Source organism: Falco peregrinus, chromosome 3 (assembly GCF_023634155.1).
Source record: "Falco peregrinus isolate bFalPer1 chromosome 3, bFalPer1.pri, whole genome shotgun sequence".
Classification (NCBI taxonomy): Eukaryota; Metazoa; Chordata; class Aves; order Falconiformes; family Falconidae; genus Falco; species Falco peregrinus.
Genome location: NC_073723.1, coordinates 107680284 through 107698935, shown reverse-complemented (window position 1 = coordinate 107698935; position 18652 = coordinate 107680284). Strand labels below are relative to the sequence as shown.

The window sequence follows — 18652 nt, the reverse complement described above, 5'->3', positions numbered from 1 at the left end:
TTTGTGAGGGATTGGAGCTCACATTGCTCTGAACCCAGCATGCAGGTGCTAAACTGAGGGTCCAGGCATTGAGGGGCTAGCCGCATCCACGCGGCTTGGATCATGGAGCATGGTGAGCCTTCACCTGCTCTCACGCTCCACTGAGTCAGTGGCAGATTCAAGGCAAGAATTCTGAAGGTGTGGGTTACAGTGACAATGCCTAACCATGTAATTACTAAACAGCAGGAGAAAAAAAGGTCCACCACATCTCAGGCGCACACAGTAAACAGATACGAAATGGGACATGATGCTTGGGATCCTGGAAGAAAATCCAGGATTTTTTATCCCATACAATTCATTCCTTCAAGAAGGTACATGGAAGTTACTTTCTTGGAAAAAGAAAGGAGATAAGAGTTTTTCATTCTCTTTTAACTTGAGCTAAATTTTGTAATAATGAATTACGCAAAATTTCTACCAAGACCAAGGAGGGTAAGGTGGTTCAGGCGTGCATGACTGTTCCCACAGAGTTAACTTCATAATCCCCTGGCTACTGAGTGGAGAAATAGAGGTTCATCCCAGGTGGAGTCAGCAGTGGCAGACGTGGGTGGCAACACCTTCAGCCTGATGTGGGTCGGTGAGGGGCTGCAGCCAGCTGCCCCAGCGCAGGCACCAGCACCCGTTCCAGGCTCCTGCCCCTCTCCTTCGCGTCTTCAGAACCGCTGGGCAAACCCAGAAATGGCCAGAGCCTGCACAGGTGAGAGAAGCAAGTCAAAGGAAGACCCAAGTCACTCAATCACACGTCTGCGTCTGCTCGACTAGTTTTATCACGGAAAGTTAATTTGTGCTCCCCCAGAGTAACAGTCCTGTGATGCAGGAATGCAGGAATGCAGAGGCTGCTGAGAAGCAGGCTTAGTTTCTTGTCCTGTACTGTGGATAATTGCAGGGAAGGCGTCTGACACTTTAAACAGCCTTGTTGGGCTCCAACTGGAGTGCCTGTTTATGTGACTTGTACTGGAAGGGGGAATTATTGCTGTTCCTAGAGCTGTTTATTAGTGAGTTAATTGGGAGAAGAGAAACCGTCTCCAGCAGAACTGCTAGTTGACTCTGCTGATCACGGGATCGGCACATTTCTTCTTCACGCGGCTTGATTAATGAGCTCAAGAAACGAGTTACTACTCAGGAGTTTCTGTTTCAGAGAATCTCCCCAAGAGGGATGCACAGAGCGTAAGATTGGTTTCAGAGGTGGCGTTACATGGGCTCAAAGATAATCCACAAGCTTTGAGGAGAACATGTGAAATGGTGTCACAAAAGCTTTCCCACAACTTGACATAAAAGGCTCAGAGCTCAACAGCTGCTGCTCTGTACGAAAAGAAGGAGCCTATTCAGGAGCAGTACAATAGGGATGGAAAAGCAGATCCTGGAAGAGGTCATTTAAACCTTACCTGGTCTTACAAATAATGAGTTTCAGAGTGAGAGAGAAATGTGTACATGTGTATGTGATTCACATTAAAAGTCATGCATGACCACACATATATATATTAATATATACATGAACACGCATACACATATATTAATGTTAACACAAACAGGATTTACTTACTACAGTAAGAGATCCCCCACCATAAGCCCTAACGTTACTTGGCAGTAATTTATCTGATTATTATTATTATTATTCCTGTATTGAGTCTTGGAGAGGGAGATGCTGATGCTCACAGAGAAGCATATCGAACTGATGAGGTCACACAGCACATTTGGAGTAAATCTGGGACCAAAACGCATGGTTCTAGATACGCAGTTAATGCTGCTGCCTGCCTGCTTTGCCCTTCATGTCTTGTAACAGGACAACATTGCTGTCAGCCGCGCTCCACACAGGCCAGGGTGCATGTCCAGAGGATGCAGAAGATACCCAGCTGCCATGTCCTTCTTCAGCTGTTCATTAGAGCTCGTAAAAGGAAGCGGTGCTTGCACGGGCAGAAGGCAGGGTAAATGCAGGCAGATCTGGTTCAAGTGTTGTGTCATGAATCTCTGGCTGTGTGCTTATAGGATACAAATAGGAAGACGGTTAACTCTTCCAGCTGCAGGCACCTATTGAGCAAAGGCTGTGCCTCTCAATGCAGAAATTGCCCCAGTGGAGAATAATGAGGAATCGGGAATTTGATTTCTGATAAGTGTATGGGCTATATAAATTTCTTCTGCACTCCATTTTCGTTTGTGCATAGATGAAATAAAAATAACCAGAATTATTATTAAAATGCATTTTGGGGAGGAAGTGAAAAAGCATTATGTGAGACAAACTGCTCTCAAAACACTCCAAGATCCTTCTCCCCATGGATTTACGTTGCAGGTATTTGCAAACAGAAACATGAAGTGCTTGTGGCACGGCTTGAGAGTATTCTAAAGAGGCACATAAGATATCAAGGGAAGAGAACAAAGATCAAAACTGAAAACGTTTTCAATAACTGTGTGCTTACAATTAGAAGTACTATTTGCAGTAAGACAAGCTGGAAAAGCTGTTTTCTGTTTCACATGGGCAAAACTGGCGTCACGGTCACCTGAGGGAGAACAACTGGCTCTGGCTTCCTGAGAAAACAAGGTGAGTGGCTTTAAAGCAGTTCTGCTCTTTATCTCAGTAAGCCAGTAACCGCTCGTGTGTGCATGTGCATTTGTGCATGCTTAAGCGTGTGCCTCCAAGCGTCCCCAGAGAGGAGCGCAGCCCCACGCAGGAGTTACTTCCCGCCATCGGCAGCTGACCTCCTCCTTCCTCCACGCATGTGAACCCAAGGCTGCGTCTGGAATGCTATTGATCCGCGGCATTAGTCAGCAGCCTTTTCCCATTGAAGGCCAGCTCTTTCCCAGCTTCTGACACGTAACTCTGATCCCAGCCTTTCACGTACCATACACTCCCCACCTGCTCATCTGGGAGAAGGTCATTATCCCCAGGCTATTCACTGGCAATGGAGCATGCAAGAATAGATGCTTCTCCTATTGTGCTGCCTATCTCCCTGATTGGCTGTAGAGTGTGGGAAACGCCACCAAGCCGGAGACCCACAGACTCTCAGTGAGGTTGTACAGTATAAATACCGCACAGAGGCAGCTTCCAGCAACACGTTTCTCCTGGACTTCCACTCTGAGACCTTCCTTGCTTTCCCAGGACAGATGGCTCCCAGCACTGTTTTCATGGAGCCCGACAACCTACTGACACCAAAGGAGAAAAACAAAGTAAGTCCAGGCAGAGCAAGGCAGCTTCGAGCCGCGCTCTCAGCTGTTCTCATAACAGCTTACACCAGCTGAAAAACAGGTCCACATTGTTTAGGAACAGTGATGGGCAGCAAGCAGTCCTGTGAGATGGCAGGGAGAAGATCCTTCTAACGTAGGTCTCTTTTCCTTTGCTTTTTACAGCTGAGGAAGCCGGTGGTGGAGAAAATGCGCCGTGACCGGATTAACAGCAGCATCGAGCAGCTGAAACTGCTCCTGGAGAAGGAGTTTCAGAGGCACCAGCCCAACTCCAAGCTGGAGAAAGCCGACATCCTGGAGATGACTGTCAGCTACCTGAAGCAGCAGAGCCAGCTGCAGATGAAGGGTGAGTACTGAATGTTGTGTCACTCTCTAGCTTATTGCAAATCTGTGACACTTTTATGAATCTCTGGCCATGAGCAATTGCTCTAAACTATTCTTTCTTTCCCCTACCTCTTTTCTTCCCTTCTCTAGCTGCAGGATCCTTCCATAAAAACTCTCAGTTTGACTTCAGAGAGGGCTATTCGAGATGTTTGCAAGAAGCTTTTCATTTCCTCTCTCTTCATAAAGTCCGAACTGAAACACAGACCAAACTTTTAAGCCACTTCCAGAAGAGCCAGTCAGCTGCTGCAGAGGTCGCCTATTCCCCTGGGAACCCCAGCACCCTGAAGCAAGCATCGCCAAAAGACACCAGTACTCTCTGGAGGCCCTGGTAGTCAGGGGAGTCCTTACTTCATGGACCTCTGCCTTTTACGGTCCAGAGGAAGGATCTGAGTGCACCTGATAGCCCAGCTCTGATCCTCTCTTCCGTAGGGAATTTTGTTTCCCCTATATTTTATTTATGAGTGAAAAGAATGGCATACTTTTGACTTTTATGGGATCCTTTGGCAAAAGTTCAGGCGTTCTGCTGAGTGGTACTGAAGCTGTGTAGACACTGCTGGTAACAGTCCACAGCACGCTGCCCAGTCAGGGGGCGAATGTCTTCAAAATGAAGGAGGGTGTTTTTGTAGATGTTACAGTTGTGATGGACGAGAATTGCTGTAGGAGAGATTTCTCTAATATTGCTTGTAAGAGCCATCAGCTTTGCTCTGGCTTGACTAGCAACACTTGGTTGCTCAGTCACTCCAGAGGATAAATTTACTACCCTTTGGTTCATGCACACTTGATTAGAATCAATTTCCCTTGGTTTTCTTATAACTTGTACAGCATCAGAGATGGTTTTCGTTTTGTTTTGGATTTTTCCCCAATGGCCCTTTCATAGTCCTAGTATATAAAGCATGATGGATGAACAGAAGCTAGGAAACTATGTGGAATATTTCTACTATTTTGCTGCTTTTTTCAATTTAGAAAAAGAGTATGTTACTGCTTTATGTTAAAGAAAAGGTAGTACGTGTAAGGCTTGATTTGTCAATGTTATACATTTTGGGTGTAAGCTATGCTTTTTCTAGCATTTTCATTATAATAATGATTTTTGTCTGCATTGAGTGGTTTAATTCATGATGGATAGTGTTTCTCCCACTACTGGGACAGGCCTGTGGCTTACATGCATACTGTGTATGCGTCTCTGTGTTTGTAGAGAGCAATAAAATGCATTTGTGTGCAACTTCTGTCTGGGTTCTCTCCCTCTGAGCGATAGGCAGCCACTCGCGCCCCTGAGAAAGACCAATATGTTAGTCTTTGAAAGTTAGAAGTGGGATTTTTTGTAAAGCAAAAGGAGCTCATGTTCTCATCTACTCTGTATAGTCTCATGGCTCCCATCACGTGAGTACCTTGCACACTTAACCCCAAGAAGCAAGCAAGTGCTACCATCACACAGATTCTCTCAGCTGAATTGTAGTGAGCATTTCCTTGGTCACTGCCCCTCCTATCCACACAAAACCTTCTCACCTGGGTAGTAAAGCCTCCAACCTGGCCATCTGGTCTCCCTAACAGGCAGCACCTGGAATCTGTAGTCCTCCTTTCATGTGATTTTTTCACCTCACACTGAGAGGAAGCAAACCGAATCACTGCAGTGCTGTGCATCCTCTAATGCCTTGCCACAGTTTCTTCTCTGGGAGCTCAGAGGGGCAAATGAACTGTCCTGCCCTGCAAAGCCTCGGGGAAGAGCTGCACTGCAGCGGTGTGGAGCAGCAGCGGGAGAGCTGTGGAGGTCGGGTGGGTCAGAGCTGCCCTGGTAGGGACACACAAACCAGGGTGAGGCCTTTTGCTGCTGTTACACCTACCTGAATGAGGATTCTGTGAGCATCCCCCATCAGGGTTTGTGGGAGGCATGTCTGCACCAGTTATAGCCCAGTAAGTTATATATGTACATATATATATAGCATGTATTTGTCCGTGCAAGGATGGGTGGAAAACAGGTCGGAGGCAGCTGGTTTGTGCTCAGCTTTTTGCTCCCTACCAAAGGTGGCTGGTTTAAAACTGCTTTGGGTATCAGTGTAGAAGGAGCAGATGCGCAGGTAGAGCGATGAGCTGCACTTCCTATATTTACCTGGCCTGAGATCAGAAAGGCAGTTTGAGGAGAAGGAGGAAATCTCTCTCGCTTAGGCTGCCTTGGCTTCCCTCAGCTTGTTTTGCTGTTACGTTGCTGCCTTGGGTAGCAGCGTGGCCGTCGGTAACGCTTCGTGCTGGTTTGGGCCCTCCTGAAAGCCAGGCCCTTGACTCAAGCTGGGGGAGCTGATCTCTCCCCTCAGCAATAAAGAGTTGTAGAGTAGAAAAAGGATTCCTGGAAAGCCGCCTTTCCTCATAGTAATTACTGAATTGCTAAACTCTATGTTCCTAATATTAAAAAGTCTCTTAACTGTTATTTCAAGCATGATTTCTTCAGGAACTTCAGACTGGTCAGCAGGAATAGCCAAGGTCCTCTTGGCTGCATGTCTCACATGGACAGCTTGCTTTCTTTCATGTGGAACATAAGCACTTACGAAAGAGCAATATGGGATTTAAAAACCCAAACAACAAACATCTGTACTCCATCACAACAGGAACATCCACGTGTGCCCCTGACTGGGGGAGCTTCCCTTCCTATGACAATAAACCAATCGTGATAATAAACGTAAGTTTGTGCAGGCATAAACCTTGGGTGAAAAACGTTATCCTCTGATGAAAAAAATACGATAGTTCTGTGGCTTACATACAAAGTTACGGGATGTTTTGGCTAGAGACATAATCCATGTTGTTAGCCAGAGATCACACATTGCTTGCTTATGCAGGTTTTTGTTTGTCTCTTGTTTTGACAAGGAATGATTTGTTCTGCCACATTTTATCACCGATTTGTCATACATACGCATTTTACTGCAATAAGGAATGTGGCGTCTGTGGTAGGAGATGCCATTAAGTGGCAGAGTCCCTATATGCTCTTTTACTCTGGAGTTCTTGGCAGTAACTTTGTAAAGCGATACCTTAATTTCATTTGAAGATTTGAGATGTTACTATAATGTAAATAGTAACACTAGTAATGACATGATGTTGTTACTGTTATCCAGCAAGTGAATTGGCTTGCGATACAGAGAACTTGCCATATAAACTTCTAGAATTATGCAAAACGAGTGTCAAACTATTTAGAACACTAAAAAGTTCTTACTGAAAAAAAATCTTTAGATACACAACTTTTTTTAATATTTCAGTAGGAAAAGCCCTTGCAAAGTTTACAAATGACATTGTAAACTTTCTTTTTTTTTTTTTTTTTTTTTTTTTTTTAGCCACCAGGGGTCACAGTTACTGTAAAAACACTGTCCCCTTGGATGACTAAAACGTCAGTTTGAGCAGAATTTTAGGGTTTTTCATGTGTATGCTTCATGTGATTTTGTTTGCTTCATTTTAATGGCCAGGTATCAGATGTCAGTCAGTGCTGGAGATTAATAAATCTTTTCCACCTCTCAGTTTCTGTGTATGACATTGTAATTGTTTATATGTGGACAGATGAATAGGGTAACTTGATGAAGCGTTAAATTGATGTAGAGAGGTTTGGGTTTTTTCCAGCAGTACTGGAGTAGAATTCTTTTTAAAATTTAGTTGTGGAATCTGGTGCAAAAGCTGCTTTCTATCACTTCTCTCACTAGTATTATATGAACTGTGTCTATAAAGGATAATTTAAGCAGTTCCTTAAAGCTGTAAAACTTGGGACTTGCAGGTCTGTTGCTTCCATTTACACTGAATGCTTCTGCCCACACAAAATGTTACTTAAAATTTTCAAGCTATAGTCCTTTTAAAAAGACACCACTTACTACTGACACACACTTATATATTCTTTTTATTGATGTTTCCTAAAGCTAAAGCTTTAGAAATAAAGTTAGAAGGAACAACGAGTTTTCTCTGGCCAATGCCTTCAATATCACTTAAATCAGAGTAATTTCATTTCACTGCATGTACTAAGGAATATTAATTTTAATTCTGCCCACAAGTTCCAGGCGGCTTATTTGGGTCTGTCAAGACACTGCAGCAGAAAAAAAGCCCTGGCAAAAACCCCACCAAAACAAATAGGGAATGGAGCTTGAAAAATGTGCAGGATGACTGGACCATAAACCAGTATGTTATTGGATTTATATAATGTTATAATGCTGTTTGGTTTGGGGTTTGTTTTTTTTAAAAGGGGTAGAATTTGATGTTGTCTGTGTTAATGTCTCTACAGCTGGTGAATGAATTCCTTGTTTTTCTCTGCTTGCACACGCAGCTTTTGTTTTACCTATTAAACTGTCTTTATCTCGACCCACGAGTTTTCTCACTTTTATCTTTCTGATTGTCTCCCCCATCCTGCCAAGGGGGAGCGAGCAAGCAGCTCAAAGGGTTCGAGATAACGACAGATTTGACTGGACTTGCTAGGTCAAATTTATAGCTGTCGTTGCTGTTTAGCTATTAATTGGCAGGCTCCTGTGCTTGCCATGGGGCTTGCTTTCCTTACTGCAAATTAAATCTTGTGCTCGTTAGGGGCTGCTTTTTGCTTTTGCTGCTTGCTGTACCGCTGCACTGCTTATCATTGTACTCTGCTGTGCCTGGGCACATTCTGATAACAGCAGTGGCAATGCACCTGGGCTGGCAGCTGGCCAGGGCATCACTGCTCTTTCTGTGCTGCTGTACTGGCTGTATACTGAAGAATTCAGAGATGACAGAAATGTTACAAGTCTTCCCACCACCAGATAAGCTTTGATCAGAGCTTGTACCCTACCAGGCACAAAATATTTTGTCCGCGAGACATAAAGCTACAGGAAACTTGTCCTTAGAAGTTCCACTGCTCACAAGCATATTTGATCACAATAGGAAAGATACCTCTTTTCATTCTCAGACGGGCTGCATTACGTCTATTGATTTTTTTTCCCCCCCAGGAGAGATATTTGCACTTAAACAGCACAGCTGCTATATTTCAGTCCAAAAAAGCAAACAGACTGATAAAATTATAAGCAGTTAAAAAAATAAAACAACAACCACCTGAAAACCTGAGAAGACTGCTTCTATCTTAACTTCCAGGCTCCCTAGATCTTCTACCACAGATAACAAAACTAAGGAATCAGAAGGGCGTACAGCTGTGGGATACCTTTGAGCATTACCTGTATACAAGGCACCTGCAAAGATAAATTCTGGACTAAGGATGCTGGTTCATGCACTAGTGTGTGCACCTGTGTGAAGGACGGGATAGGGGTGTGAAGGACAGGGAGAAGGTCTTTGCCCTCCTCATAGTCCTAAAAGGCTTCTCTCAGGACTTACTCTTTCTTGCATCCTGTAAATCAGTAGTAAATCAGTTGAAGACAATAGCTACTGTCCTTCAGCTGTCCAGAGCGGAGTTTCTGTACTTCAACAACCAGGAAAGTCCCTTTGCTTGTGAAGAACGAGGTACAATCAATCTGTGGCTGTTGGGAGACCGATGGAAGCTGGTATGAATCTACACCTGGCTTAGGGTTTTTGTATTCTGAAATGGTGATAGGGACGTGGGGGGAAAAAAAACCAACCCAAACCTTGGCCTGCAGTTAGGGAGGCAAGTCAGGAATGACCTGATTACAGCAATACTGCTGAGCTAAATACATATTTCCCATCCAGCTATGAACTACACTTTTAAGTAGGATGGCTGCTTGGTTTTCCCAACTGCTAGGTCACAGTGGTAGCCAGCACTACTGATTTCTTGGCTGAAAAATTAGTGCTGTATTAGTGCTGAATGCCGGCCACAGCCCGAGAGGTTTCTCACAGGGAAAATCCATTGCAAATGTGATAATACCAATGAATTTCGACTTGTCAAACGCATTCCGAGGCAAGGCGAGGCAAGCTCAGACCTTCCTGTCACATGCACAGCAGCTGTCCTTTGCCAGAGAAGCGTGATCTGCCGTGTCAAGTGAAACCTGGAGCAGTGGAAAAGAAGCGGTGATGTGTAGGAAACTGAGGCAGCTGCCATACGGTACAATCAGTTCATGTCAAGGGACTACCTGCGATCACTTCCCAGGGGAGAAAAGTAACTCTGTCTAGAAACCCTCAATCTCTGTCACTATGGAAAAAGGAAGCTCGACATCCATATTTCACAAGTATACTTCCCTATTTTTGTGTCTGAGGGAGCTTTCACTTTCAGCTTGTCTATCCCAAATAGCTATAGAAGTTAGCATTATCACCTGAAAATAAGAGGAAATGTTGAGCGAACTACAGGCGTGGTGCACCATCAACGCAGGTTACAGGCAGGACTGACAGGGCCACAGTGTCACTAGGCTTGTGCTTAGTGTCCCAGATTGTCACACACGCTCTGTGTGCGTGCCAGAGCCAGCCATCCCCAGCATCTCCAAAGTCAGCGCTGGCATTACCTCTGTCTGACTCACTGCCGCAGCCTTTGGCAAGCCACCCCCCTCCGTCGCTGTACACCAGCATACACACGCTGACACAGGGCAGCAGTGGCAGCGCCAACCCCAACACCTCCCTGCAAGAATCTGGGGCATGGAGAACTGGAACTAGCGCCATCCATGACTTCCACCTGCTCATCAGAATGAATTCTGGCCTCAGCTGCTTCCCAACTGCCATTTCTTCATGGGTGCTCGTAGTGGGGTTGGGGGGAATGGGACCGAAAGGAGACGGAGCTCTTCTTCCAGCAGCGCTGCACGTCAGCGCCTGTTAAACCGGCTGGGGACTCCCAGTGTGCTTGCCCTGAAAAGTTTAGCTGTCAGCAGAATTATGAAACGCTAATAACAAGAGCTGGACCCCTCTTTAGCTGCCTTTGCTACGTAGGCACGTAAACTGACTTTTAACGGATGTGGGCTGAACACAGGATCCCTGACGCGTTCCAGTTGAGCTGTCCCTAGCTGGTGGGCATCCTGGCAGAGGAGCAGGCGTGCGGCTCCCGTGTCTCGCTGGTCTGCTTTCCACTTGCCAAAGGTTCATCGCGGTTCTGAGCTCAGTGAAGGCCTTAACAAACAGCTCCTCTCTGCACCGTCTCACCCTGCTGCAAGAAACGCTGCCTGCCCATTTCAGAAACTAGTAAAGCATTGCCAGCTTTTTTTCTTCAAAAACAGAAAGGGGAAAACCTGTATTTATGTAAACTGCTTCCCTGTGGTATTCGAGGAACAATGACCCATTTCAACATGTTACGTATTTGTGACAACAGCTGTTTTTTAAAACTGCCAATGCTTTGGCTAATCCCAACATCTGCTGGGGGCTGGTGCCGACTCAAAGCCAGACCCAGAACTGCCGCAGTGACGGAAAGCCATACCGCTGGCACAGGGGGAATCTGAGCTAAGTCTAACAGCGGACTTGGGCATTTTGCTTTTTGGTCAAATAATTTCTCTGCTGGGCATCCTCAGCCTCTTTTTTTTTTTCTTTTTCCAACGGTTGGTTGTTCTGTTTGCTCTTGTGTGTGCCTACGGACACGTTTTCATGAAGGAAGGGTGCCCCCAGGCAGGGGCTGGGGTGATCACTGAGCTCCAGGCCCCCTCGGCTGCCATCTTGTGGGGCAGGGGCCCTGCGCCGGGCCGCCCTGAACCTGCTCGGCCTCTCTCCCCCCCCGCCGCCATCTTGTGGGGCAGGGCGGGCAGCCCCCAGCCCTACCCAGCCTCTGCCCCCGCCGCCATTCTGTGGGGCAGGGGCCCAGAGCCGGGCTGCCGCAGCGGTGGTTTCCCTTCCTCGCCTTTCCCTGCCTGGGCAAGTAATTTCTCTGCAGGGCAGCCTCGGCATCTTTTTTTTTTAATAGTTGGCTGTTTCTGGTTGCTTTTGCGTGTGCTTATGGACACGTTTTCGCGAAAGGAAGGTGGCCCTCAGGCAGGGGCTGGGGTGATCACTGAGCTCCCGGCCCCCTCAGCCTCCCGGGCTGCCATGTTGTGGGGCAGGGGCCCTGCGCCGGGCTGCCCCGGCCCTGCTTGCCCTCTCTTCCCCCTCGCCACTTGTGGGGCAGCGGCGCGGGGCTGGGCAGCCCCAGCCCTACTCGCCCTCGCCCCCCGCCGCCATTCTGTTGAGCAAGGGCCCACAGCCGGGCTCCCCGGCCGCGCTCGGCCTCCGTCCCCGCCGCTGCCGTTGTGTCGGGCGCAGGCCCAGCGCTGGGCTGCCGCCGCGGCTTCCCCTCCTCGCCCTTCCCTGCCGGGGCAGAGGTGATCCCGCTCAGCGCGGCTTTCGCTTTCATTTTCGTGTCGGCGGCGGGCGCGGCCGCGGGTCCGGCAGCCGCTGTGGGCCCGGGCCGGCCCCCTGCATGGGGCAGCGGCCCCGGGCTGCGCCGAACGCGGGGCGGCCGCTGAGGCGCCGCGGAGCCCCGCAGCTGCGGGAGCCTGCCCGGCGGACCATGCGCCTGGTGAGTGCGGCCCGCACGGCCGGGCCGCTCCCCGCTGCTTCTCCGCCCAGGGCGGCCTGGCGGGGCCGGGCTGGCCGGGGAGCGCCCCCCGCCCCGGCCCTGCGGGGAGGGCCGCTCGTCGGAAGCCCCTGTGCGAGACGGCGGTGTGTCGAGCGGCCGGCGTCCTGTAAACAGGCTGTGCAGCAGAAATCCCTTCTTGTATTGCCCTAAGGTTTTTGCCGTTGTGCTCGTCATGCAGCTGGACTGTGTGGAAGCCTTAGAATGTGGGCTGGGAGAATATCCCATAGGTGCAGAGTGCTGCCTCATGTGTGCTGCTGGTAGGTAACTGGACTGCTTGCTCTCCATGTCAGCTGCAGAGGAAAGCTCCTTCCCTCCTGCAGCGGGTCATGAGGGTGACCCGCCTTCCCTCCTGCAGCCCGCTGCACCCTGACACCAGCCTTGCAACTAACCAAGTTGTGAGCATCATGCCTGAATGGCCTCTTGCGGCCCTGGCTCACGCCCCACACCCCCCTTGCAGCAGCACAGGGCCCCATCCCTTTCTTTGGACCCTCCAGAGTAGAAGCCAAAACCACCAGAATCTCTCTGCCCTGGTAGTCACTAACTTCACGGTTTCCAAGGTCTTTCATTTTGGGTCACGGTTTCTGTTTCGGGGTTCTCTCTGCAGCCGCTATTAGCATATTTCTGAGGTCCTTGTAGTTTAGTAGTTACTGTTGGTTTAATGCCAGTGTCAGGCCCCGGCCACGTAAGCTTTGCTAACGGAGCCACTTCTCTGGGGGGTTGTTTCTGGTTTTTAGGACTTCGGGTTTTCAAGCACTGCACTGCAAATTCCAGCACCATGTGCGTACCTTGTGTTGAGGATACATACACAGATCATCCCAATGGTTTAGAACACTGCAGGAAATGTAAACTGTGTGATAAAGGTAAGGAGGATGCTGAAGAACCAGGTTAAATGGATTTTTCATGCCTTTTGTGGATACATTCTCCCCTTCTTTCTTGCCTCATTTGCTTGATGAGTTGGTTAAGAGGATGAACAGAGAGGCTTATGTCACTGTGCAGACCTCAGAATGCTATCTCCTGGGTGATGGAAGGGAGAAACTTGGATCAATCTTCAGCTGGCACCACCGGAGGTTTGGTCTGCAGCCTCTCGCTTATAATGTTTAAAGGGTCCTTTAGATCGCAGCATGATGTCTAAAGAGTTGTCTTGGACTATCGGGGTAAGGTAGACCTGAATGAGCTCCTGGTGGAGCTAATTTAAAAACATCTGAGTTGAGAGTATTTTGCTTTTGCCATGCAACGCTGAGGACAGATGTAAAGATGCTGTGTCTGTAAGGATTTGGGCTCTTTATATATCACAAAAGGAGTCGTCTTCACTAACCCTGTTAGTTCTGGTGCTCTTCACCAGTGCATCAAGGCAAAGCTAAATGTTTGCTTTTGGTTTTGTATCTGTTGATTGTACCCATGTAAATACTGTGGCTGCGCATGTGAATTTCTCTTAGGAGCCAACCTAGTGCCAGAAGTAGCATGTACCTATACGAAGAATACTGTGTGTGGCTGTCCGCCTGAGTATTTCTGCAGTTATTTGGGGAGTGAAGACTGTGAACTTTGTCAGCGCTACACTGTCTGCTTTCCTGGCAGTATGGTAAAAGAAAGGGGTAAGCCAACACAGCATCGGTAACACCAAGAGGAAAGTTTTCTTATGGGAAATGCCTTTGGAGCTCGATTTTGAGGAGTCTGGCTATCAGTTCATCCAGAAAAAAATCAGTGAAGGAACAATGTGAATGGATAGGGCCAGCACATACTAGGTATGGTGTATACTTGCCCGCTGTACTGACTGTGACACAGCTGAAAGCTTGCAGGATCCTTCAAGACCTAGATGCTGAGGTAGCTGATTAGCCAAGAAGCCTTTTTCCTGTGTGCAAAGAGAAGTGTGTGAGCTGTTGTCTGTATTGAAGTCTCTGCAGTAATCGCTTGGTCATTTGCAAAGAACACATTGAACTGAACCTTAGCCTTAGGTGCAGATAGAAATCCTGTTGTCTTCTCCCTTACAGGCACAAAGACCACTGACAATGTGTGTGAAGCCTGTCCTCCTGGAACCTCCTCAACAGCCAACATGTCTCACAGTTGTATACCATGGTCCAAGTAAGCAGCTCTTACTGGGCATGGGGCTGCTTTCTTTAACTGTTGGGTCTGCATTTTGCAGCAGTTTTCTGCTTCCAGTAAGGCACTGAGCATGGAATCCTGTTCCTACATCCCACTCTTTCTTGGGAACAGCATAACTTCTTTCTTTATAAACTCGTTAACATGACAGATTTAGCCTTCAGCCTCTTGTTCGAGCTTGCCACTGCACAGGAGACTCTCAGACAGCTCTAACAGAGCTGGATCTAGACCCATGAAGAGCAGTGCGCTCCTCTGGGTACCAGGGTTTCAGCTGACACATCCCTTAGCTATAGTGGAATGGGTGAGAGTTTGCTTCTGAGGAGAATCAGTTTGCATTTACAAGCATTAAAAAAAAAAAAGAGGTGAAAGTCAGGTCCTTCTTGGGTTACCCACTGAGTCAGAAAGACCTTTGTGAATGCCCCTGGGTGCGGAGGTGGGGTGTTAAAAACAGTACAGCAGTTCCCCTGCAAGGTCTGCTGACAGGTTCTAAGAACACAATTATTTCTTTTCTCACATCAGACTTAAGAAGAACGGCTGGGTACAAGGAGAGAACGGGAATTCTTCCTCAGCTTCCTCCGTTACAGTAATTGTTTGTTCTGTTGTCGTTGCCGTGCTAGTTATTGCAGTTGGTCTTACATCTATCTGGAAATGGAGGAAAAGGAAAAATTATGTGCCACGTAAGTACAAGTAGCATGTGTATAAAGGGGTGGTTTTGTAACAGTATTCTGAAGAATGGTCTTTGATTCACTAGATGTTGAGCTGAAACCTTAACAGCCAATTAGATATGTGAACTGTATCATCATCACAACAGGTTAACTGTGGCACACAGAAATTTCTACATTTTTGCATGCCACAGTTAACCTGTTGTGATGGTGCCTCCCTTAGGGGATGTGCCTATGCAGGCTCACTGCTGAACCGCTCCTACATACGTGTAAGAACATGGTAACGTGGTTAGAAAAATGTGTGAGTATAAAGTTCACCTTACTGCATTTTGATGGGACTGTTTCCTTTTCTTTGCAGCGGTGCAGGAATCAAGGGTGAGTCTCTTTCTCTCTCTTGTTTTGGGTTTTTTGTTTTTGGGGTTTTTTTTTGGTAATATGTTGAAATCTGAAGTAAGTTTTTTTGTTTGGTGTTTGTACATGCTGTGTGTTTGATGGGCTGAGTGCGTACTGGAGCAGCTCATCGATAGCGGGAGTGTCTCTGAGTTCCAGAATCCCCAAGATTGTGCAGTGTAAACTCATTTTATGCAGTTCTCATTAGGAGACTTTGAAGCTAGTCACAGGGCTGTTGTTATCTCCTGAAATTGTCTAAGAATGAATATTGAAGGGGTTTTAGGAGATGGACTTACACTAAAAAATACGAGTCCATCTTATGGAACTGTGTTTATCTCTCCATCCTACAGTATTATGTATCCCCTGAAAGTTGCTGTTAGTGATGTGCAAGATCTGGTATCTGTGCAGGCAGCGATGCATTTCATAGGAAAAACATTGAATGGACTGTATAATTTGTGCTTCTGATTGGAGAGGGGACCTACAGCAGCTCTTGCTCTTAAGGAAGAAGCCAAAGTCTGGCTGTTAGCAGTGAAAATCGCAGGCATTTGCTAATAAACACTGACTCTTCATACTCTCTGTTTTCCTTTGACATGTTTTAAAGAGTGAACAGCAGAGTCAGGCTTTGATACTAACCGTGGAGCATACGGATCAAACAACTGTTCCTGTGCAGGAAACTGGTGCTGGGCCTGAAGAAACCAGTATTGAATAGCCGTTTTTATTTGAACTATTGTAAACAATGGATATCCGCTCCTAAAACCAACCACAAAAAAAAACCCCAAACCCAAACCACCCTAACAAACAAAACCCAACATTTTTTCCAAGTATTCACGGAGAAGACAGCTTGAAAGTGAAAAGGAGGATCTGCAAAGGAGGATCTTCTGAAGCATCAAAGTTTGAAAATAGCTGAGTCATCGAGGTGTTGGTCAGTATCGTCAAAGGCTGCAAAGCTCTTACCTTTTACATTCCCACTTCATGGAGTGGTGGCCTGTATGGTATGCCTGGAGTTTCTTTCTTAGCAGCTTGGACAGTTATCACTTGGTATGCATGTCATTCTTCCAAGATATATTTGTTGGTGGAAAGAAACAGCTTTGTTTCATTTTAAAAATGAATTTAAAAATTCCGCATAACTAATATATAACACATTTTCTAAATGCATTTTGTACAGATTTTTCCTTTTTATAAGTAAAGAAAATAATGAAGGGAAGGGAATCTTGTGCAGCAAGAAACATGTAGCATTTAGTGAATGACACACACACACGTCTTTTGCTCTGCTCTAATCTCTGATCATGTGTTACAACAAAGAAAGTTCTGGTCCTACAGGGACATTATGTCTAGAAATAAAATAATGAAAATACATTCTCTCTGTAAAAGGAGTTTCTTTGCCTGAGGAAGGGAAAACACTGAGTTACTTGGCTGTTGGCATTATCTGGACGAAAAGCGTTATTCTTAAAGAGCATCATGGTGGACGTAGATTTTTGAGGAGGGATTTGGTGAGGGTAGTAATGAGGTGAAGAACTGTATAAAAAATGAGATGTGGAAGAAGATGGAGAGAGGCATGGAGAAGGCATGTGGTGCTTGCAGTGGGACAGCTGGGAGGGGGTGCTGGGGCTGCTGGAGTGAGCAGATACCGAGATGTACTGTGAAAGCATCAGTGTCGGGGTGAGAGGCCTGTTTCACACAAGGTGCAGAGGGAGCTGTGAGTGTGTAGATGTGGCTTTTGCTCTGTTTTTGAAGTTGGAGACTGATGTGTCACCAGGTGGCAGCATGGGAGAAGGAAAGACTTCATTTTCCTCATTCTGGGAAACATCTGAATCCTTCTTTTGCCAAGTACGTAATAAAGCTGCTCTGATGCATAATTACTTACGAGTCTGGAATCAGATCTGCAGCAAAACATCTCTGGGTACAGAATTTTCCACTAGGCTAAAGTATTTTCTGTAGGACTTGCTGACTTCTGTCCCGTTACATGGATTTGTCCACTATCTTAGTTACCAATTAAGGTGCTCTGTTGTGGTTGGGGGTGAGGGGTGTTGCAGGGGGTTAAAAGGGAGGCTGTTGGCCAGAGTCTCTGACTGACACAGGTGAACATCTGGTACAGAACTTAGCCTGGAAGCAACTGCAAAGGACTCACCGTCTGACAGCTGTGTTGTTTCGAGTAGGACGGTATGTGTGTGGAGAATACGTCAGGTCTGAAAGCTCTGCAGATTATGAATATGCATCTTGTTCCTTCTTGGAGTGCGTGTCCTGTTTCAGTAGTGAAAGCTCTGGATTATTGGGAATGCCTGTAAAAAATTTTTACTGACCTTGCTTTGAGGACAAAGGGTTTCATTCTGACCTAACACTAAATACGTCACTCACTTGTGCAGGTAGAGAAAAAGATGGGCTTGTACAGGCTCCCGAGGTGACTCTGTTCCTTTGAAAATAGCTGAAAAGTCATCACAAGTGCTGAAGAAAGTACAAAACCTCAGGTAGGGGCAGGGGTTGCTTGTAGCTGCAGTTCCCATCCTGATTTGGAATGGGGCAACCAGTTGTAGTTTAAACTTCACCTGGTCATGGGATAAATGAAAATCAGTGTCTTGGGAGCACAGCAAATGGTCCCCCTGCTACAGACACTGGGTCTCAAACAGAGAACGCTTGTAAAGCTGTGTTCTGTCACTGCCACCGGTGTTCACAAACTGAGTGTGTGGCTGATGCCACCGGCAGCGTAATGCCAGCTGCCGGGCAGCCCAGCAGAACAGCCGGGCAGTGGGCTGACTGGTTGTACCACGCGACGCTAACAAGCTGTGCTGGAAAATGTTACTTGACAGGCTGAAGGTTTTTGAAGCTCAATCTGGTCAGGACCTGGATCTTCCTGGAAAGGTATTGTCATCTCTGCTCTGAGCTTTGAATTGGCAGTTGCGTTAGACCTGGATGGAAGGGGAGCTTACAGGTGGCACAGACAGAAGCCAAGCGCACAGTAACAGACCCTGCTTGTAAAGCCACGATCTTAATTTTAAAGTCCTCTGCATTTATCTCTTTGTAGGTGTTCACTCACTGATAGGCTAAGGTCAGTGACACTCCACTGCTGCCTCTGCCCTCAACTTGAGTTGTTTCTTACTTGTGGTAGTGCATTGCTTCTGCTGTGACCCTTGTGCGTACAATTATGGAAAAGTACTGTGGTGGTTAACAGGGAGTGCCACGTCCTGGTTGTTCTGAGCCTCTCCCCGATCTCTGTCCTTGCTCCATCAAGGTCATCGGTAGCCGGTGTGATGTAGGGGGCTGTAACTGGCGAGGGGAGATGTGAATGCAGTAGGGGTAAAATGGGATGTGTGGGACCGTAAGGGAGGTTGCAGCTTATGCACTTGCATTGTGCTGGCACAGACGCAAAGCGACAGATGGAAAGAGTCTTCTGCAGGTGGGAGGCGTAATAAACTTACATGAAAAAACGAAGTAACTTCCATGTGCTGTAATAATAACTTGGAATAAAACCTCCCAGGCACATTTTAATTATCCC

At 46.9% G+C, this 18652-nt stretch overlaps 2 protein-coding genes across 2 annotated transcripts; both read left to right on the top strand.

Annotated features, from left to right (window-relative positions):
- Window positions 1–566: 566 nt before the first annotated feature.
- Window positions 567–4816, top strand: LOC101922778 (transcription factor HES-5-like). The gene is made up of 4 exons (XM_027787541.2): window positions 567–2572; window positions 3136–3198; window positions 3379–3559; window positions 3688–4816. Exons 2-4 carry the CDS (start codon window positions 3136–3138, stop codon window positions 3927–3929), a joined length of 486 nt encoding a protein of 161 aa, XP_027643342.1. The 5' UTR covers window positions 567–2572; the 3' UTR covers window positions 3930–4816.
- A 6956-nt stretch (window positions 4817–11772) lies between these two features.
- TNFRSF14 (TNF receptor superfamily member 14) lies at window positions 11773–16518 on the top strand. The gene is made up of 8 exons (XM_055798603.1): window positions 11773–11953; window positions 12165–12270; window positions 12748–12873; window positions 13450–13605; window positions 14002–14092; window positions 14630–14787; window positions 15131–15147; window positions 15764–16518. The coding sequence occupies exons 1-8, from the start codon at window positions 11855–11857 to the stop codon at window positions 15869–15871; spliced, it is 861 nt and encodes a 286-aa protein (XP_055654578.1). The 5' UTR covers window positions 11773–11854; the 3' UTR covers window positions 15872–16518.
- The last annotated feature ends 2134 nt before the right edge of the window (window positions 16519–18652 follow it).

Coding starts and splice junctions, on each gene's coding strand:
- LOC101922778 (XM_027787541.2), top strand. CDS start 3,136: ATGGCTCCCAGCACTGTTTTCATGGAGCCCGACAACCTACTGACACCA. Junction 3,199..3,378: donor CACCAAAGGAGAAAAACAAA/GTAAGTCCAGGC, acceptor TGCTTTTTACAG/CTGAGGAAGCCGGTGGTGGA. Junction 3,560..3,687: donor GAGCCAGCTGCAGATGAAGG/GTGAGTACTGAA, acceptor TCCCTTCTCTAG/CTGCAGGATCCTTCCATAAA.
- TNFRSF14 (XM_055798603.1), top strand. CDS start 11,855: ATGGGGCAGCGGCCCCGGGCTGCGCCGAACGCGGGGCGGCCGCTGAGG. Junction 12,271..12,747: donor CTGCCTCATGTGTGCTGCTG/GTAGGTAACTGG, acceptor TCTGGTTTTTAG/GACTTCGGGTTTTCAAGCAC. Junction 14,093..14,629: donor AGTTGTATACCATGGTCCAA/GTAAGCAGCTCT, acceptor TTCTCACATCAG/ACTTAAGAAGAACGGCTGGG.